Here is a 22320-nt window from a genome sequence, read left to right on the forward strand (position 1 = left end):
CCAGGTGCATTTTAAGCTAGGCTTTCTCCTTAATCAGCCAGGTACACCTACTATGTGCCAGTGTTGGTGATCTGCACCATGGGGGTCACAGAGGCCCAGGATTCGTTTCCTCCAAGACTAATGGATGTGACATGACCCCTACCTACACAAGCCTGCTGTGCACCAGATGAAGGGGCAGAGGGGGCACCAGGGCTGAGGCAGTCCAGGGAGGCTTCTAGGAGATGGTGGGTCTTGATTGAACCTTGGAGAAATTAGACAGGCTGGAAGCTTAGAGAGATGGAGCCTTTTCTGGCAAGATCTTCTTAACTGAGAGTGACATCTTTTCCCTTCTAATATTTTAAAAACTGCTTTATTGAGATGTAATTCGCATACCATACAATTTACCCATTTAAAGCATACAATTCAGTGGTTTTTAGTATATTCCCAGATAATGGGTAACCATCACCACAGTCAACTTCAGAACATTTTCACCATCCCCAAAAGTAACCCCATTAGCAGTTGCTCCCCATTTCCCCCAGTGTTGCCACCCCCAGCCCCCAGCAACCACTAATCTAGTTCTGTCTCTATAGATTTGTCTGTTCTGGGAATTTCATATAAATGGAATCATATAATATGTGGTCTTTTGTGTCTGGCGTCTTTCACTTAGTGTGATGTTTTCAAGGTTCATCCATGTTGTAGCATATATTGGTACTTTATTCCTTTTTATTATTGAATAATATTTCATCATATGGCTGTGATACATCATTTTGTTTATCCATTCATTAGTTGCAGAACATTTGGGTTGTTTTGACTTTTGGGTTATTATGTAATATATATATAATATTTTGTAATACAATGCTGCTATGAACATTCACATAGAAGTTTTGGTGTGGACGTGAGTTTTCATTTCTCTTGGGTAGATACTTTGGAATGCAATTGCTGGGTCATATGGTAACTCTATGTTTAACCATTTGAGGAACTGCCAGACTGTTTTCCAAAGCAGCTGCACTATTTTACATTCCCACCAGCAATGTATGGAGGTTTTAATTTCTCTACATCCTTGCCGACACTTACTATTATCTGTCTGTTTGATTATAGCCATCCTAATGGATGTGAAATGGTACTTTGTTATAGTTTTGATTTGCATTTCCCTGATGGCTAACGCCATTGAGCATCTCTTCTTGTGCTTATTGGCCATTTGTATATCTTCTTTGGAGAAAAGTCTACTTGGATCCTTTGCCCATTTTTAAGTTGTGTTATTTGTCTTTTAGAGTTAAAAGAGTTCTTTATATATTCTAGATACAAGTCCCTTATCATATACATGGATTGCAAATATTTTCTCCCATTCTGTAGACTGTCTTTTCACTTTCTTGCTGGTGTCTTTTGAAGCACAAAAGTATTTAATCTTGATGAAGTCCAATTTATCTATTTCTTTTTTTTTCATTGCTATAATTTTAGTGTCATATCTTAGAAACCATTGACTAGTCCAAGGTCATAATGCAACTTTGTTTTCTTCTAAGGCTTTTATAGTTTTATCACTCACATTGAGGTATTTGATCCATTTTGGGTTAATTTTTGTATATGATGTGAGGTAGCACTCCTTTCCAATTTTGGACTGAGTCAAACTGAGATCCCACCCACCTCCCCAGCTGGTGAGTAGTACTTTGCTCTTTGCATTTAGATCTCAGCTCAAACATTTTCTCCGGAGAGAAGCCTTCCCTGACCATCTGTCTGAATTAGCCACCTCCCCTGCAGTTAGTTTTGGTCACTGCACTCCATTTTATTGGACCATCAGAAACAATCATGTGTGTGTCTGATGCTCCATGAAGACAGACTGTCTGGCTCACTGCTGGTGTGTCCAGCACCTAGTGCAGAGCCTGACACTCAGCTGGTGCTCAGGACGATTTTTTGTGAGTGGAAGACTTTTTGGTAAAGGAGCTGTATTCCCAGTGGATTTTGCTAACTTTCTAAGTGTTTCTGGCCTCCTGGAGTTGGAAGTTAGAGGGCTGAGTGCAAAGGGGTTTCCCAGCAATATCACAGCAGATGGGTGGTCACTCATCTCCTGCCCTGATGGTCCCATTACTTCACAAGACAGCCCCTTCCATCCTTGGGCAGCTCTGGTTGACAAGTTCTTCCTGACTTTGGGCAAGACCTGCTTTTCCATCATTTACACTCACTGTCCCCCACCTTCCTTTGGGTACAACTGGAGCTGACCCTCCCCGTACTGATAGTCCTTTAAATATTTGAAACCAGCTGTTGTGTGTCCCTTAAATGCCTTCTCTGGGTTCGGCACCTCTAATTCTTTCCGCTCTTCCTCCTGGAGGTGAAAAGGGCTGGACTCTGACCCCTGAGTCACTGATATAGGCCCCATGGAGGTGGGGACAGCCACAGGCTGCCGAAGAAAGTGAAGGCACAGCCACAGCTCACAACAAATGAACCCCCGTCTCCTTGTTTTCTTTTCCCCATTTGAGCTGGTGAATTCCAAAACTGGAGGCAGAATTTTGAGAAAAAGCCCTGAATACAAACTCCCTAACCGGACCTCTTGAAGGCAGAGCTGACTCTTACTAGCACAAATTACACTATAATACTGCTTTCTACTTAAAGAGTATTTTTTTCAGCTAGTCCAGTGGTCTTTTTGGTATTGGTCCACCTTGAGTGGTTCTCAACCTGTAACAACCTGTAGACTTACCTGGGAGCTCTGAAAACTACCAATGTCCACCCCAACTTCCTGGATTCTAATTTAAATGGTATACAGTAGGGTTGGCAGGCAGTATTTTATATATATATAAATTTATTTATCTATTTTTGGCTGCATTTGGTCTTCGTTGCTGCTCGCAGGCTTTCTCTCTAGTTCTGTGAGCAGGGGCTACTCTTCATTGCGGTGCGCGGGCTCTAGGTGCACGGGCTTCAGTAGTTGTGGCTCACGGGCTCTAGAGCGCAGGCTCAGTAGTTGCGGCACGCGGGCTTAGTTGTTTCGCAGGAAGTCCCAGCTGGCAGTATTTTTAAAGCGCTCCAGGTGATGGTATATGTAGACAGAGTTGCAGACTTTGGCTTCAAGAGCTCAACATTGAACTTGAAATCCCCTACAGCTACCCAAGAATGAGCACATATTGGATGTTGGTAGAATATCTAGGAGCTGGCACTAGCCAGAGGACAGGCTAAGAGAACACAATTGTTTTGTAAGATGGAAATCTTATTTTAAATTTTGAAAGCCAGGGCTCCCCTGGTGGCTCAGTGGTTAAGCCAATGCAGGGGACACAGGTTCAAGCCATGGTCTGGGAAGATCCTACATGCCGTGGAGCAACTAAGCCCATGCGCCACAACTACTGAGCCTGTGCTCTAGAGCCCGCGAGCCACAACTACTGAGCCCGTGTGCCACAACTACTGAAGCCCGCATGCCTAGAGCCCATTCTCCACAGCAAGAGAAGCCACCACAATGAGCAGCTCGCGCACCACAGCGAAGAGTAGCCCCCAGTCGCCGCAACTAGAGAAAGCCCGCGCGCAGCAACGAAGACCCAACGCAGCCAAAATTAAATAAATAAAATAGATACAACATTAAAGAAATAAAAAATGTTAAAAAAAAATAAATTCTGAAAGCCAGACATAGTCAAAAGAAATAAAATAATAGAGAAATGTATAAAGTGAAACTATTCGGTTTCTCCTTAACCCAAGTAACCACGATTATCAGTTTGTTACATTTTTCCAGATATGTAAAATGTACACATATGTGCTCATGCACAAACCCCCATACACACCTCCCCCGAAATCTAATTGTATTGTATACATACTGTTTTGTAATCTGTTTTTTTCTTTTCTCGATATACTGTGAACATTTTCCCTTAATGACACAGAAAGAGCCCCCTTATCTTTAACAGGTGTATGAATCATAATTTATTTGACCGTTTTTTAAATCGATAGACAGTCAACATTCCTTATTTTTTGCTGTTCCAAACAGCACGGCATGAACATCTTTATGTATATAAACACACACACACACACACATAGACACACACATACACACACACACATAGACACACACATCCACACACTTGTGTGGATAAATTCTTAGAGGTAAAATTGCTGAGTCAAAGGGAATGCTGGTTTGGGGCAGATATTGCCAAAATGCTCTCCAAAAAGATCGTTCCAGTCTACCCCATGCAACAAAATTCCTAGTGACAGCAATTCTCCTTGTGTCAAAAGTCGAGCTTTGCTGAGCACAGCAGAGAGGAAGGTGTGAGTGTGTCAGATGGCGGGGAGGAAAAGGTGGGGTCACTTCCCCTGCAGGCTGTGTGTGAAGGAGGCCGCTGGCCTCTGGCCTTGCCTGCCTGCTGTGTTTCCCAGGAAGAGGAAACCAAGCTGTGTGTGTTAACCTTTGCCTTGCTCCCCAGGGTGTGACGGGGGAACGGGGCATGGTCACAGGATGTGTGTGTCCAGGTCAGCAGGCCTGGGTCAGTCATTGATTTGGGAGTGTGTGGGGCTAGAGTCCTTCTTTCCAACCCTTTCCTAGATCCGCTGGGCTGCGTCCATGCCCCCTTGGAAGCCCAGGAGCGTGATCCTTTCTGTGGTTCGGGAGAGCATACGTTTGTTTAAGGTTTCCAGGACTCTAGCTCCTGAATGTCAATATGCATCTAGAGTTTTTCTCAGTGTCCACAGTAGGGAGAGCCTCCTTCCTCTAGCCTGGACACCCCGCCACCCTCTCTGGGCTCCCGGGCGTTACCCAAGACATCCATGCCCACCGATTGCTGGGCCTCTCCATTGGAGCACCTGCTGATTCAAGGTGGTCAGACACATTTTCTCTGATAAGCTGGCTCGGGAACAGAGGGAGGTGGCAGGGCTGGAGGGAGGGAGGTACAGAGGTTCAACCACATGCCCTCAGGTACTCTAGAGAGCGAGCAGTGGGGACCACACCCAGAGCCCTGGAAACCACAATGCCTTCCTTTCTTGACTCTGGGCTCATTGGTGTCTCCAGAAACTTCTAGGGAAGAGGCTAAAACTCCAAGAGCGCAGAAGACTGTGCTAGGCACTTTGAAGGGGATGGTGGGGAAGAGAGGTGACGTTTATTGAGCAGCTACAGTGTCCCAGACACCGTGGTTGTGCTTTGCTTGTGTTCTCATTAATCTTCACAGTGAAGCAGGTGTTACCACCCCCATTTTATAGATGGGGAGTGGAGGCTCAGAGAGAGTAACAGCTTTTCATGTAGTCGATCAGATTTTTTTTTTTTTTTTTTTTTGGCCACACCATGAGGCATGCGGGATCTTAGTTCCCCCACCAGGGATCGAACCCATGCCCCCTGCAGTGGAAGGGCGGAGTCTTAACCACTGGACTGCCAAGGAAGTCCCTAGCCAATCAGATTGATTCTAAACTGTGCAAAATAGAGTGCTGGTCCCTGTAGAGGGCTCCTTACCCCGCTGCCTCAGGGTGGCCTCAGTACTGACTGATGGGTCACCTACACGTGGAGCAGCCAACTGACAGAGCAAATCCTTGTGGCAGGGGCTCTGCCTGGCTCCGGGCAGTCTGGTGTAGTTATCAAAGAGGACGAAGTGGTCAGGCTACTGCAGTCAATACTGCATTTGGACCTGAGCTCCATCACCTGCCATGGGACCTCAGGTAGATCAGTTATTTCTTGAGGTCTCTTCATTTGTCAACTGGAGACAATAACAACACTTTCCTCACAGAATCAATGTAAAGATTAAGTGAGATCATCTGGATAAAGTGCTTAGCAAGGCCTGGAATGCAATAAGTGATCAATAAAGGGACGTGCCTATTATTTTTGTTCCTAATGAAACCACTAGTTCCTGCATTTAAGAAAAAGGTTTGTAAAAAAACTGGCTCTTCCTGCTGTTTCTGTCCTAGTTCTGGTGACTATAAGGACAGAGCTTCGACAGCTGAATCTTTTTTAAGGTCCACATAGGGTTTGTAAATCCTGGGAGCTCCTACTTTGCACACTCATTTCCTGTCCAGGAAACATGAAAAAAAAAAAAGAAGAAAAAAAGCCTCCGACCCCGAGGGGCTTGCTGCAGCCCGTCCATCCTTTCAGCGGGGTGCTCCTGAGGATGGCCATTGTTTTCCCAGCCCTGGGCAGCACAGTTATTTTTGCTCTTCTACTTTCCCAGGCCAGGCTTGTTATTAGTAGTGGGATGTGTGTGTGTGTGTGTGTGTATGTGTGTTACCCTGCCCGTCTGTGTCCCTGTTTCTCACATCCTGCTCCCCTCCTACTCCTATTCCTGGTGTCATGATCCAAGTCTCAGGGCAAATGGAAAGAAGTCAGTTCACCCCCTCCCTCTTCCTGAGTATCTAAATAGCAAAGGTTCACTGGGCGCTTTCCATGTGCCAGGCCCTGTGCTGGGCGCCCCCATGTGCTTCATCACATTTAACGGGAAGATCCCTTTATAAACCACACTTTGCAGCTAAGGAGACCCTGACTCAGAAAGGCTAAGACACATGCCCAAGCCCACACAGCAGAGAAATGTTGAAGCTAAAATTTAAATCCATCAAATGCTTTCAAAGCCGTCTTCCTCCTCCACGATGCCAGTGCTGCCTTTGGTCCTTTCTGAGCCTCACTTTTTGGCATCCCGTCACTCCATCTTATACTGTTTCCCTGCTTGGTTTGTCAGTGTGAGTCTGGCTGCCGCAGCTGAGCTGTAAGGGCCTGGAGGTCGGGGACTTTGCCTCATCTTTAGAGTGGCACAAAACCAGGCACCGGGCAAGCACTCACTCGACATTAGCTGTTTACTTCGTTCCTTCACTTACTTAGGGGACATTAAATGAGTGCGTCTTAGGTGTAAAGTGTCTTGCTGGGCGTTAGGATGCCATAATCTGCCTTCAGGGAGCTTGTGTTCTAATGGGGAGATACAGGGTTAGATCACAAATCCTCACAACAGCCCCAAAGTGAAGTAACCACTGTTATCCCCATCTTGCAGAGGAATAAATGGAGACACCAGCAATATGGAAGCTTCCTCCAAACCCTCTTGCCTATGCATTGCCCTCCAAATTAAATAAACAATCGAGGCCCATGATTCATGCAAATGATGGCAGGCACTGAGTGTTATGAGACTAAACACTCTTGAAGGTGTTTGATACAGTTTAAGAGCCTGCTGAGTATCCCCTCCTCCAATCCCCTTAAAAGCCCTTTTTCCAAATGCAAATCAGAACCACAATGAGGTATCACTTCACACCTGTCAGAATGGCTATTATCAAAAAGACAACAAATAAGTGTTGGCGAGGATGTGGAGAAAAGGGAACACCTCATGCATCGTTGGTGGGGATGTAAATTGGTGCAGACACTTTGGAAAGCAGTGTGGAGGTTCCTCAAAAAATTAAAAATAGAGCTACCATATGATCCAGCAATTCCACTTCTGGGTATTTATCTGAAGAAAATGAAAACAGTAATTAGAAAAGATACATGCACCCTTATGTTCATTGCAGCATTATTTACAATAGCCAAGATAGGGAAGCAACCTAAGTGCCTATCAACAGATGACTAGATAAAGAATATGTTTTATATATAAATACACACACACACACACACACACACACACACACACATATATATAAAATGGACTGTTACTCAGCCATAAAGAGAATGAAAAAATATATAATATATAAATATAATATATAATATAAATAAATATATAATGTAAATTAATGTAATATATATTGGATTTCCATATGATGTTATGGAAAAACCCAAACGAACCCTTTGGCCAACCCAGTATTTACTCAGCCATAAAGAGGATGAAAATGAAATCTTACCATTCGTGACAACATGGATGGACCTAGTGGGTATTATGCTAAGTGAAATAAGATGGAGAAAGACAAATACTGTATGATTTCACTTGTATGTGGAATCTAAAAAACAAACAAAACAATGAACAAACAACAGAAACAGAGTCATAGATACAGAAAACAAACAGGTGGTTGCCAGAGGGGAGGGGATGGGGGGAGGAGAAAAATAGGTGAGAGAGATTAAGAAGTACAAACTTTCAGCAACAAAATAAATGAGTCACAGGTATGAAATTACAGCATAGTAAATATAGTCAATAATTGTGTAATACCTTTGTATGCTGACAGATGGTAACTAGACTTATCGTGGTGATAATTTTGAAATGTGTAGAAATATCGAATCACTGTATTGTGTACCAGGAAGTAAAATAGTGTTGTAGGTCAATTATACTTCATAAACAAACAAACTCATAGAAAAAGAGATCAGATTTCTGGTTACCAGAGAAGGGTAGGTGGAGGGGGAATTGGATGAAAGGTACAAATTCCCAGTTATAAGATAAATAACTACTAATGATATAATGTGCAACATGATCAATGTAATTAACACAGCTGTACGTTTTATATGAAGGTTGTTAAGAGTAAATCCTAAGAGTTCTCATCACAAGGAAAAGCATTTTCTATTTCTTTGATGTTATATCCATATTACATGATGGATGTTCACTACACTTCCTGTGGCAGTCATTTCATGATGTATCTAAATCAAATCATTAGGCCGTACACCTTAAATTTATACCGTGTTGTATGTCCATTATATCTCAATGAAACTGGAAGGAAAAAAGCTCTTTTCCGGCCACACACCCTGTCTCTGGCAGAGCCTTTCTGAGGTTTGCTTCTGCTGTGTTTGCTGTGACTGCTCATAAACATGAGGTCCAGAGGGAGCCTGAATGGGGTGCTCTGAGGTCTGAAAGGCTCCACCACCTGGTCATTAACCCTGTAGTGAATCTGTGTGTGTGTGTGCTGGGGTGGAGGTCACCCCCCAAGTCCAGACTTCTAAGTGCTGCTTGTTCCCCAAATTTGCAGTGTCGCTACCCTACCCACCCCAAGAACAATCACCCACCCCAGAGGAAGTGTCAGAATTTTAAAGGACCACACCCCGAGGGTGCTCAGAAACTTTATTCAGGTGGCCACAGGCCATTGAACTTAATTTTGCTGGCAGGGTTTTGGGTTGGCAAAGACCTTTGCACTGAACCGGATGTATTTTATATTCTGCCCCTTGGCCACTGGGGATTTGCTTCTGGAGTGGGGCGCAGTCCCCAAGTGTTGCTGCTAGCGACCTCTTTGGTTCTTCAAACCCAATGGATTTTCACTCATTAGCCAGCCAGTTGTATTTCAGTGTGCCCAGCGGATGGGCAGGCCCAGGGCACCTCAGGGGGTCGGGGAACACAGTTGCTGCCCATGGGGAGACCTGGGAGGACATAGTCACCCACGTGAAATAGACAGGGACACAGCATGTGTCCAGTGCTGGGTCATTCTGAGCCAACAATTAGTAAACAAAGGCAGATCTAATAACTGGCTAGTTGTGAAAAACAGACTATGAGCACCACAAGAGATGGCCCCAGACTTGCTAGGCTGGTGGGCCCAGGTCAGATGATGAAATCTGGGGAGCTTTCAATTTGGGTGCAGCCAAGTGTTGTCAAGATGGGTCTTTGATACCGGGGCCCCTGCTGCTTATCAGTGGGGGGGGGGGTCAGTGGGCCCCAGCAGGGAGGAGAAGGGGCATCAGCCCAGCATTTGGTGGAGCCACTTGCTCTGGGAGCAGCAGCCCTGGGGTCCTCTGCCCTGCTGGGTGGTCTGCATCTTGAGGATCAGCCCAGCCTAATTTGGGACTCCCCTGCCCGTGATAGGACTTAGTACATGGGGCCCTTTGAATAGAAGGTTAGAGCCTATTGGTACCTTAGGGCTGCCATCATCTTCTTGGGGAAGAACGTGATGAAATTCTCCAGTAGGAAGCCAGAGCAGCGATCATGTCCCTAAATGTAAACTCCCCTTTACTGGCTGTTGGAATGTGTTCATTCAGACTTCTGAACAGTCCATCTCAAACATTAAGCATCCCTCCATCTAGAAGATTTGGGGAAGTTGAGGAGCTGGGTCCTGAGAAGATACCGTAACCTCAAGGGCCCTGGAAAGCACTGACAACCTACCCAGGGGACAAGGTGCTGTGTCCTGGCTAGAAACATTCTGTATGCATTAGAAGGAGGTGCTCCTTTATCTGTGTGCCTGCAGCCTGGAGCCAGGGTGCACAGTTTGGGATGCAGAGGATAGGCTAGATTTCGACCCCTACTTGTCCCGGGCAGTCTTTGGACAGTGAGCAACTTATATAACTGTACGCGATGGCCCTAGTCCTAGCCAACTGGTCCCACCCTGTGTTGCTGTGAGCCGGTGAAGGAAGATTGTCATTGAGTTTCCATTTGGCCTGGGGCCAGGGGCAGCTGGCAGGGGTCCAGGGGAAAAAGGCCTCCTTAGTAAACTGAGCCACAGTGCCACAAAGATAGAGGATTTCCCCCACGGTTCCTAACTCCTTGTCTCTAACTGTACTTTTCATCAGTACAGGGAGCAATGGGTACTTACTGGCACTTTCTAATTAAACAGGGGCAGGTCCCAGGCCTTCTAGGAATGATTAGGCAGTAATTTTGGGTCGTTAATTGGTCACAGCCCGGGTCTGATCATGGACCTCCCTCCATGGAAACTGGGCTGGGCTTCATTCTCAGTGCTCTGGCGTTGAGCTGTGGGTCTGATTTGCATCAAGGCCATTTCCTTGTTGAAAGGAGCAGGACTTGGAAGTCTCAGAAGCCTCAGACATTTCTGGGCCTAATGAGCTGAGCAGATGGAAGGCAGCCCAAGATGGCCTTGGGGTGGGTGGGCTGGCGGGACCGAGGCGTCGTGGAGTTTCTGTAGTTGTGTCTGTGGTGGAGATCCTCCTCGGAAGAGGGTGAGCGTGGCAGGTGAACTTGAGACTCTGGGGCTTCCTCTCTGGGGGAGGCTGGATGCAATTTCTAGATGCTTGCCATCTGCCTGAAATGACCAGAGATGGGGTAATAGAATCCATGAGTTTTTAAAATCCAGAAGGAAGGGAAACTCCACCCGGGAAACATAACTCCAAGTAACGTGTGTGGAAGCAGGATGTTTAATTGCAAACCTTTCTTGGAACCAGCTGCTGGGTAACGTTATCTTGGTCGCTCCTGCAGCCAGAGGAGAGTTTATCTGGGCCCCTGACGTAGCCCGGTAAACAGAGCTGGCTTTCTCCAGTGACCTCTGCCCTGTCCCCCTTGCCCTCCACCTGCTCTTTCTCTGCGGTTTATCGCTAGGGGCTCCAGCACAGCCAGCTCAGGGAGGCTTGAGAAACTCTGATGTGGGGATGGGGGAGTGTGAGTCGGGCTGGAATTTTGTGTATCCATTGCGCATCTGGAGTGATCATCTAGGATGGTCAAGGTTTGGAAGAAAGCAGACAAGCGTACAGCCCAGATGAGGGAAAGGGGCCTGGAGGTTGTCCACAGATCCTCTGGGCTTACCTCCGGGGAAGTCTCTGACCATTTCCTCAGCTCAGGCTTTACACTGTTTTTCCAGGAGGGTAGGCTGGGGGTGGGGCTGGGGGTGGGAGGCTCTGGCAAGTCGCAGAGGTTTGGGAGAACCAGGGGGTGGAGGCTCATTTCCCCACCCCCACATGTAAGTCACCAGAGGCCTGTCTTCCTTGTGGGTTTAGGTCAAGTGTTAGATAGCAACAATGCCCTGTTGTGACTCTTCAACTGTTTTGAATAGTAAAGGAAGAAGGACTTTTCTAGGGCAGGTGTATGCTGGTCATGTGCTGACTAGTCCTAGACTAGGAATTAGGAGGTTTGGGTTCCTGTCTCAGCTCCACCACTAATGGGGTGAGCACACCTGCAATGAAACCAACATAGTGGATCAGGCCCCGTAGCCCTGAAGGCTGTGCCCGTAGAATAGAGGAAGAGCCTGAGGGTCTGAGAGGCTGGGCTGAGGTCTCACAGCCTATGATAAGGAAGGTTCTAAGAGTGAAACCTGGGAGTGGCTGACTCCAGGCTCTGTGCCTTTTCCTTGGCAAATTGCCATCCTCGGTCCTCTGCAAAAGGAGAGGCCTCCCAGCTGCCAGAGGCAGTGAGCCTGTGATTAATTCTCCCGGGAGGTGAAGGGAAGCCCCTAATTACTAGAGAGGATGGAGCATGGGTCATGTTAAGCCCCAGTTAAGCCCTTCCTCTGGGTCCCACTTGGTTGGCCAGGGAGAAAGACTGCTGTCTAATGGCCTGTGAGCGAGTGCAGGCTCTCTCCCGAGAGGGCCCGGTCACTTGGGGCCTCCCTACGGTGCATCTGCCTGGGCAGAGGTCAGGAAGGCAGCACCTGTCGTGCACAGCATCTGTGGGAAGGGGAGATGCAGGTGGGAGGGGAGATGTAGCTGGCAGGAGCTGGGGGTCAGCAGGGGGGATGGGGTGGGCTATAACCCCTGTGAGAAACCCCAGAGCATCCTGCCACAGTCGGTGAAGCCAGTTGTGTATGAGAGTTTCCTCTGTGTCTGTCTGGTTTTGTAGCATTCTTAACCGTTGACCTCTGTCTGGGCCAAGTTCTGTTTCTTCTTGGTCTCAGGTTCTCAGAATTAGCTTTCCTCCCCCATGTTCCTCAAGGGTTGTACAGACTTTTCAGATTACCCAAAACTTTATTTAAAAAATTGCCATTCAGTCCTCATCAAGTAGTTTGATTAAATATCCCCACTCCTGAATTTACATATAGGGAGACAGTCCAGTGTGGTTAAGAGCATAGGGATTAGACTCAGCTGGACCTAGGTTCAATCCTTTGCTCTGTATTTTCCTAGCTGTGTGACCTTGGGCATGTTATTTGGCTTCTCTGAACCTCAACTTCCTCTTGTGCAAAATGGGGATCACAATGGTAGCTACCTCTTGGGCTGAAGATTAAATGAGCTAATGCATATGAGTGCTTTACACTGTGCTGGCACATAGTAACCATTACCTAAATGGTTTCTACAATTTATTGTGTGGGATATATGTTTATATATGATATAAAGCAAAGCATATCCCTATATATTTATTTATGTCAGTTTATTTTGGGCTTGTGAGGATAGGGATGGCCTTTTCACTTTATGGTCTTTCTTAATTGGGATCACATAAAACGTGTCATATCATAAATACCCCATTTCAGGGTGGCAACATTCAGCTGTATTTGCTTTGCTTTATGGCGCTCTCGGGTGTGTTTCATAACAAACACTCCACACGGCACGAGGCTGACTCTGTGACTTAGAGATCGGAGGGGAGAAGGGACTAGATTCAGAGCTCATTTCTTTGGCTGTTAACTGAGCAGCCAAACATAAAGCCTCATACTCCTGTGTGCAGAACCCTTGCTATGAAGTAAATGTTTGTGCCTTCCCCCTCCCCTCCCCCCAAATCCACATGTTGAAGCCCAGATCCCCAGTATGATGGTGTCTGAGGTGGGGCCTTTGGGAAGTAATTAGGTTCAGGTGAGGTCACAAGGATGGAGCCCCAATGATGGGATTAGTGCCCTTATAAGAAGAGGAAGGGACTAGAGCTCACTCTGTCTTCAGCATGTGAAGACACAACAGAAGGTGGCCATCTGCAAGCCAGGAGGAAGGTTCCACCAGGAACCTTGATCTGGGACTTCCAGCTTCCATGACTGTGGGAAATAAATGTTGTTGTCTAAGTCACCCATCTATGGAATTATGTTTTAGCAGCCTGAGCAGACCAAGAGAGCCCTGCTCCAGGCATGTGGTGAAGTCAGCCACTCTGATGACAAGGTGTCCAAATGCTCCTTCTCTTTGCTAATAATATTCCCTCCTTCTCACAGTGGCTGCAACCCTGACCTCTCTGGCCACTTTGTTCTCGTCTCTGATGGAGTCCCCTCAGACCTCCTGAATCAGAATTGCTAGGCAGAGTCCCGGGAATATGGGTTTTTAGGGAGGTCCACAGGTAATTCTGGTGGACGGGGCATCCTGGCCGGGGAACCAGTGCTGTGACCTACAGCAGCTCATTCTCCTCTGAGGGAGGAAGCAGGTGGAGGTCTCGCCCACGTCTTAACCCTGGGTCGCCCTCCCTTAACGCTGTGCTTGGAGACATCACAACAGGCACTGTGGGGAAGTTCAGTGGAGTAGCCCTGAGGTTGTGTGAGGGGACCCTCCCTCTAACAGAAGCCTCTCCCAGGAAGGCATGTCTTTGGTGTGGGTTCAGATAAGAGGGACAGAAATGGTGGGAAAAATAGGACAGATTGTGTGGGCCTGGGACTTTCTCTCCTTCTCCAGTTTGGAGTCCCACCCACCTCCTGGGCTAAGTGAGCCTTCCAGAGTGGCCTGAGGCAGTAGTCCAGAGCCTGATTGAGCACTGGGAACTGGGGTGACATTGGGAATGGGGTCCTGAAATGCCTTCACTTCAGAAAAGTTTACAAATCTTCCATGTGCTAATTTCTCTCCTGTAAGTCTACCTCTCATCCAGAAGGTCAGTTTGGTTGTTCAATGGAGCAGAATAGTTTCTGAGCACCCACTCAGTGCCAGACGCAGAGCTAAGACTTAGGGATACTGGGATGAACCACACATCTCTGAAATGCTTACAGTCTCCTGAAGTGGGTTCAGAGTGTGTTCTGAGGATCAACTGTGGCAGAATAACCTGGAGTGGTTTGTTTAAAACATAGATACCCAATTTCAACAAATGTACCACTCTGGTGAGGGATCTTAGTAGTGGGAGAGGCTGTGCATGTGTGGGGGCAGGGATATATGGGAACCCTCTGTACCTTCTGCTCAGTTTTTCTGTGAACCTAAAACTGCTCTATAAAAATTGTTTAAAAAAATAAAATGTAGCTGCCTGATCCTCCAAAACCCAGGTCTACTTATGCAGAATTTCAGAGGGTGGGGTCCTGACATCTGCAGTTTTGGAAAGCCCTTTGCAGGATCTCATTCACCGTAAAGTTTGAGAACCAGTGGAAAAAAGCTACTTACATTTTTAAACAACCCCAAATTTATGTTCATTGTATAAAATACACATAAACAAGAAGAAGAAAATTAAAACCACTTGTAACCCTACCCTCCTAAGATAATCATCCTTAGCATTTTATTGAATACCCTTCTAGATGTGTGTGTGTGTGTGTGTGTGTGTGTGTGTGTGTGTGTATTTAGACACATGTGTAGCATCCATGTGTACCTGACACTGTGCTAAAGCCCTGGGGACAAAGATGAGAAAAAGAATGGTCCTGGCGTGGAACACCCACAGTCATGTTAAATGATGCCTGGCACAGCTTGAGGCCCTGCTTTAGTCACCCACTCACCTGCTCTTACCTTTTCCCCACAGGTATACATCATTAACGTGACCTGGTCTGACTCCACGTCCCAGACCATCTACCGGAGGTACAGCAAGTTCTTTGACCTGCAGGTGAGTGGGTCTGAGCTCAGATGGTGCCTGGTTCCACATGAAGTGGCCTGAGTGTCTGGTGGGTTGTCCCCTCTCAGGTCCTCACTCATCCAGAGAATCTCCTTCCCAAGCTCTCAGGGTCAGAGTCTAGGCAGAGCAGAGGGACAGAGGAGGGAACCTCGGCGGTCAAGCTGGGTTAGGCTCAGTCTTGGATGATGCAGGCAGATACCTGGGGCTTTGTTGGCTTCCTCAGATGGTCTTAACAGTCATGCTTTGTCACCCTCCTTCGTCTGGAGGGTGGGAAACCAGGGCGGAAAGACGGGAGGTTGGCCGTGGGTGCTGTGTACTTGAGCAGACATGTGTCTATAAACATCCAGGGTGAGACACAAGCCACCACATCATTGCAGACAAAGAAAAGCAAACACACAGAAAAGACTGAAACAGAAAATAAGCAGTTTCTTGAACTACAGACACAAATGGGGCATACCACTGTGTCTGTCTAACCAAATAAGGCTCTTATCTCCCTGTTTGTACAAGTGTATGATATGTGTGTCTCTCTAACATACCCAGGCATGTCACACAGGGGGATGGTAGCCTGGATCCACAACTCCATTGTAGACACCTCCCTTGATGCCAACTAATTTGATTAGGCCTCTTTAGGTTACAAGTAATAGTTTTACACTCATACTGGCTTAGACAAAGAGGAGACTTGGTTGGAAGGATATATCAGGGAAGCTTATGCAGTCAACCAGATGGTGGAAAAGGGAGAGAGGCAGTGGCTTCAGGAACACCTGAAACCGGGGCTGCTCTCCCTCTGTCTTGTCTTGGCTTCTCTCTGGGCACCGTCATCAGTAGTTCAGCTGTCAGTAGCTCCCAAATTTCATATATTGTGGTTCCCAACAGCAGAGAGACTGACTCTCTGCCAGTTCCAAATCGAAAAATCCCAGGCAAGACTCTGATTGGCCTGACTTGGGTCAGGTGCCCTCTCTGCACTAATCACTACAGTCTAGGGTAGACAGACATGAACACAGACATGGCCACTAGGGGGCCCACCCCTGTTTATCAGAGGCAGGCACCAGACAAGGCAGAATCATTGAGAGTTGGGCAGCAACCCTTCCTATACCAGGAAGGGAAAGCTGAGAGGTTCCAGATTCTTCTTTAGGGCTATGAGCCTGATTTAGGCCTATAAAAACACAAAGAAGAGACATCCACTGCTGGCCCTCACAACCAAGGTCCACTCCTTCCTTTGCAGGCCTCTGGTGGTGAGTCATCTTGGAGAGGCCAGGCTAGCATGTTTGCCTCCAAGTACCTGACTTTATCCCACTGTCCTTATGGCTCTATCTATGAGATGAGCCAAAGGTGAGCCAGCTCCCTGCATTACAGATCCTCTCTTAATCTAACAATGTGGGATTGAAAGCCACACCTTACCCTCCTGCCTTCTTCCTCTTCCCCCATCAACTCCTGTCCAGTCTCCTCGTGTCCTTCCGGCGTAAACTGTTGGGATTTGCTGATACCCCATCAATGGGTGTAGTGTGCTGGACAGGAAATGATCACTTAGTTGGGGAGAGGGAACCCTGAAAGGACTCATTGATGAGCCAGAGGGAAACTCTCAAATCAGAACTTTTCTTCCCCCTCTTTTCTGTTCTATTCCCCTACCCCCTCCCTAGTTACAGAATCTCACAGGAAAGGAATGCTGCTCCCCCAACTTCTCCCTTGCCTGGAGGGCTCATTTCCTGTGTGTTGAGAGGGGACACACGGCATGAAGCAGCTTGTACGATGCGCTGGCCCTAGTCATGAGCATGGCCAGGCCTGTCCATGTGGGTCATTGTTACCCTGTAGAGGCAGTTTGGAAAGGGGTTGGGATGGTTCTTTGGAATTTAACCTTTCAACCAAGCATTTTTGGGAACCCATTTTTCAGAACTTGACATGATGACTTGTAGTGGCCTTCATTTTAGAAAGCCTTTCTTATTTATCAGGATCTCTGATTTTAATATGGCATTCCTATAGAGGAAGAACAAATGGCATTGCTAATTCCGTCTCTGGTCACTGGTGGCCCTCAGAACTCAGCTTGGAGCTTAGGCACTGGAGACACATTGCCTGGGACCAGTTACTGGCTCTGTCACTCTGTAACTCCAGAGAGGTTCCTTCCTTAGCTTCTCCATTTTCTCATCTGTAGAATGAAGGTTCAAATGGTACCCACCCAGCAGGGTTGTTGTGAGGATGAAATGAGCAAATCCATGTTTTCCCCGACACATGGTTGTCTAGTGAGTTACTTGGTGTTAACAGGTGACAAGGATGCTGGGCTGCCTGGCTGAAGGGTCTGGGGGCTTAGTACCTCCTGTCATGGTGTTGCTTTCTTGTTTTCATCCCTTGGCTTCACTCTGCTGAGTTGCTGCTCAGTGCCCAGGCCTGTGTCAGAGTGTTCAGAGTCCCACCGGCTTTCTCTGGAGCTTGCCACTGGGACAGGACGGAGTGGGTTGGGAGTAGGGGTGTGACCCGTAGAGCGCTATTCTCAGAATCCTTTTGCTCCTCCCCTTTTGGGCTGAGGCCCACTTTGGAACCCTGGAAGTACTGTGCCGACTAAGCCAGCCTGGGGAAAGCTGCCTAACTGGCTTTACTAACTCATGGTCCTGGGCTTTCTGGGGACTGTATACTTTTTTTTAATATAAGTATATCCCATATATTGCAGGAGATATACTAAAAAGTTATTCATTGGGACTTCCTTGGCGGTCCAGTGGTTAAGAATCAGTGCTTCCACTGCAGGGAGCACGGGTTTGATCCCTGGTCAGGGGAACTAAGATCCTGTATGCCACATGGTGCAGCCAAAAACAAATTTTTTTAAGTTATTCATTGTTTATTTGAAATTCCTGTTTTATCCTTTGTCCTGTATTTTTCACTTGCTAAATCTGGCAGCCTTAGCCTGGCTGTGCATGGCAAGGGTGGAGGTATAAAGATGAGGAAGCCAGGCTGGCTCGCAGTAAGAGTGAATTGGCCTTTGCCAAGGCCTCCACCACGTTTGCACTTTTGCAGGGCAGAAGTGGCACAGGCTGAGGGACACTCATTTGAGAAGGACAAGGTCCCTTCCTCCTAGGAGTCTGTATCTAGTGGGGAAAATAGACTTTTAAGCAATTTAGTCCACTGTAGATGAAATAAATACTAGATTGAAGTACAAGTAACATGCCAGGGGATGAAGAGGAAGGAAAGAGCATCCTTCTTGGGAGGGGGCAACTAAGAAGATGCCCATATGTTTTTTTAAAATTTATTTATTTATTTATTTATGGCTGCACTGGCTCTTTTTTTTTTTTTTTTTTTAAATATTTATTTATTTATTTATTTATTTATGGCTGTGTTGGGTCTTCGTTTCTGTGCGAGGGCTTTCTCTGGTTACGGCAAGTGGGGGCCACTCTTCATCGCGGTGCGGGGACCGCTCTTCATCGCGGTGCGCGGGCCTTTCACTATCGCGGCCCCTCCCGTTGCGGGGCACAGGCTCCAGACGCGCAGGCTCAGTAGTTGTGGCTCACGGGCCCAGCTGCTCCGTGGCATGTGGGATCTTCCCAGACCAGGGCTCGAACCCGTGTCCCCTGCATTAGCAGGCAAATTCTCAACCACTGCGCCACCAGGGAAGCCCCTGCACTGGCTCTTTGTTACCGCTCACGGGCTTTCTCTAGTTGCGGCGAGTGGGGGCTCCTCTTCATTGTGGAGCGCGGGCTTCTCATTGCGGTGGCTTCTCTTGCTGCGGAGCATGGGCTCTAGGCACACGGGCTTCAGTAGTTGTGGCACGCGGGCTCAGTAGTTGTGGCTCGCGGGCTCTTGCGCGCAGGCTCAGTAGTTGTAAGGCACGGGCTTAGTTGCTCCGCGGCATGTGGGATCTTTCCGGACCAGGGCTCGAACCCGTGTCCCTGGCCTTGGCAGGTGCATTCTTAACCACTGCACCATCAGGGAAGCCCTGCCCATATGGTTTTGATTGGTGACAGCTGCCTAGAATGATATAGCCACCACCCCCACTCCAGTTTGAGGGGATTTGGTTGCTTTTTGAGATTTATAGTTACCGAGGTAAAGTATGTCCCTAACTTATTTCTTAGTTTGTTCGTTCATTTATGCGTGCTTGTCTGCCTCCTCGCCATCTGTCCATCCATCTGTCCATCTGCCCATCTATCCATCCATCCATCTATCCCAATCTATCCAGTCTTAAGTGCCTGCCTTCTGTGTCCCAGGAAGGATGCCAGGCTCTGGGTGGGGATTTATTGGTGAGCAAAAGCAGATCTGGTTACTGCTTTTATGGGACTTACAGCTTAATGAGGAAAGACAGATTTTAGTTTAAAAATGTATATACATATTATTTTATATGATTCCAAATGCTACAGAGAGAAGCACCATAGACATATTATAGGGAAACCTTATACTCTGGTATCAGAACAGACTTCCCTGAAGAAGTAAGTTTATCTGACAGACCAATGAGTTATTTTATTTTATTTTGGGGGCTCAGGGTTTCTTTTGTGCATCTTTCCAGACAAGCATGAATGTACATATACAATTCTAATAACCCACTTGGTCATTCACACCCCCCTGAAATCCTTCCAAGGGCACTAGGATAAGACCCTCTACTCCACCCAAAACCTTCTTCTCTCCCCATGTTTCTTCCTTGAGCCTTCAGACCCAGTGGTTCTGCCACCTTCTCATTCAAGGGGCTGTGAATCCAGCCCCTCTTCCCACCCACTGGGAAGCACCAGGTATGGAACCTTTAGACTTGTGCTGTCCAGTGCAGTAAGCCACCAGCCACATGTGGCTAGTTACATTTAAATTTCAGTTAATTAAAAAACTTAAAGATTAAATTTTAAAAATTCAATTAAGTTCAATTAATTTTTTTGAAATGAAATGAAATTTAGTTTCTTGGTCATACTTGCTGCATTGCAAGTGCCCAAGAGCCACAGTGGCTAATGGCTACATACTGAGCAGATACAGAACATTTCTACCATCACAGGAAGTTCTATTGGACTGTGCTGCCTCTGACCATCGGGGACACACAGCAGGCTCGATCTGGCTTTATGCCCACCCCAGTGCACTCTGCCACCTCCCAGGCCCTCCCCAGGTGTCCTCTAACATCTTCCAGGGCCCCTGCGGCAGGAGGGGGACTGTATTCCACCATGATTTGCCCCATCCATAGAGCAATTCAAATTCAACAGCTCTTCCAAACACCTATTCTGGAAACCAGGTCAGTTACTAGAAAGGGCTTCTAAGGGCATTTCAGATGTCAAGCTGGGAACAGGGAAAGGAGAGGCTCTAGGTCTCCAAGTGGAAATTGGTTTCTTCTAAAAATAATCCACCACTCAGCCCTATCTGACCAAGAAAGGGACCTGTCCCAGAGGGAGCTGGCAGAGACAAGGCCTGATATTGAGGTCTGTTTAGTTATAAAGAGCTTGGATTACTTGGAGGTGGAGTTGAGGGGAGAAGGAGCAGGGAAAAGGACCGCAGATGCTCTTAAGTTGCCTTCTCTTTGGCGCTGGACCACATTTCCAGCCTCTGTAAATTTCCTTGCACAGCTCCTTCACTGTTAAGTGTCTCCCCCAAGGCCTGGCCCCACCAAGGAAGGACCGGAAGGCTCTCTGAAGCTCCGGCTCCATCAAAGGTTGTTTCACAATCTGACCTACAAGGCGCTGGGATGCAGTAATTGCTCTGCAAACATTGGCTCCATAGTGCTGCTGGCCCTTTAGTCTGAACTCTGGCCAGTGAGTGCACAGGGTCAATATTTGATCAGAGCTGGGAGAGGCCCTTTAGCCTCCCCCATGCTGCTTGGAAGATAGAGTTAAGAAGGCTGTTCAGGTTTGCTCATTTGTTCTAAAGGGTTTAACCTATTTTGAAGAGCTTTTATCTCTCTTCCTTATTCATCTCTCCAGCATCTCCACCCACTTACCCACCCAGAGTCACACTCACTTTTCAGCTCTCAAATAGCCAGGCTTATGATGGGTGAACAAAACTATAATCTGCGAATTGTTAATAACCAACCTTAGGAGGGATGTGTATGTGTATGTGGGTGTGTTCTGATGTAATATATGGAGAGTTACAGGATCACAGCATTTTTATAATTAGAAGAGTTCTACTCCCAGTCCCTCATTGCAGGTAAACATCTGTGTTCATTTTTCTATTCCTTAAATTTATATGAGCTTTAGTTTGGTTTGATGTCCAGAGCAGGTCTCGGCTCAGGTCAAACTGGGGTGATCCTGGTGTGTGCAGGGATCAACCTGAGAGTAGAAGAGGGGTCTGGGGGAGGTGTCTTTCCTGCAGGTTCTGTCTTTTAATCATCAAGGCAAGCTCTGTGTTGTTTGAGATCATTGACCCTAGACTAAAGCCTGGGGGAGGTAACTTGCCAAATTCAAAGAACGATTTTGTACCAAGGATTCTAGAGAGTCCCAGCACATGGTGTGGCAGTTCTAGTGCCAGCAGTGCGATAAGCTGAGGGTCATTGTGCTTGCTCACATGCCCCGGACAGACAAGAACATTGGCCTTAACTGAGGTCAGTCCCCAGTCCCAGGAAGCCTCCTATTGTTTGCCGTGGCAAAAATGGGAAACATAGAGGATGGCTAAGTAAGCTGTTGTCTCATACCACTTTGTACAACAGTCAAAACCATAGAGACTGATCTGTCCCATGGATGGAGCGCTAAGAAATGTTAATGAATGGCCAACGCGAGTTTCAAAAAATTGTATGATAGCAATTATGCAAAAACAACAAGATACATCTTTTATAAGTACATGCACAGCATAAGTACATAATTATTTTTTAAAGGTCTGGAAGGATACACTCCAAATTGGTAAAAGAGTTATCTCTGGAAGAGGGTTGGGGACATGGATGGGAGGGAGGGCTTGGTCAAAGGGGAACCTTAGCCTTATTTGTAATGTCTTACTTTTTTTAAAAAGGAGAATGTATTCATGTATTATTTACAACATTTATATATAATAATTAAAAGATACCTGTGGGAGGAGGTGGGAAAAGTGGGAGGTCTAAAATAAACTGTGCTCCTCCTGGTCATTACAGCATAATGGGACAGAAAACACACAGGTTAAAAAAATAGACATTAATAACATATCTAACAAGAGAAAGAAAATGAAAATGATTATTAAAATCACATTACCTCATATTTCCTGAATCACCATTCTAGATCATTCCTACGGAATGTAACTGGTTAGAATC

At 46.8% G+C, this 22320-nt stretch overlaps 1 protein-coding gene across 2 annotated transcripts in view; it reads left to right on the forward strand.

Annotated features, from left to right (window-relative positions):
• The window catches only part of SH3PXD2A (SH3 and PX domains 2A), a 243330-nt gene that overhangs the window by 37146 nt on the left and 183864 nt on the right, over positions 1-22320 (forward strand). For both annotated transcript variants that reach the window (XM_028167789.2, XM_057531192.1), the window contains exon 2: positions 15075-15155. In XM_028167789.2, coding sequence (XP_028023590.2) covers positions 15075-15155 — 81 coding nt within the window. The remainder of the gene's footprint in view (positions 1-15074; positions 15156-22320) is intronic.

This window comes from Balaenoptera acutorostrata, chromosome 16 (genome assembly GCF_949987535.1).
Source record: "Balaenoptera acutorostrata chromosome 16, mBalAcu1.1, whole genome shotgun sequence".
NCBI lineage: Eukaryota > Metazoa > Chordata > Mammalia > Artiodactyla > Balaenopteridae > Balaenoptera > Balaenoptera acutorostrata.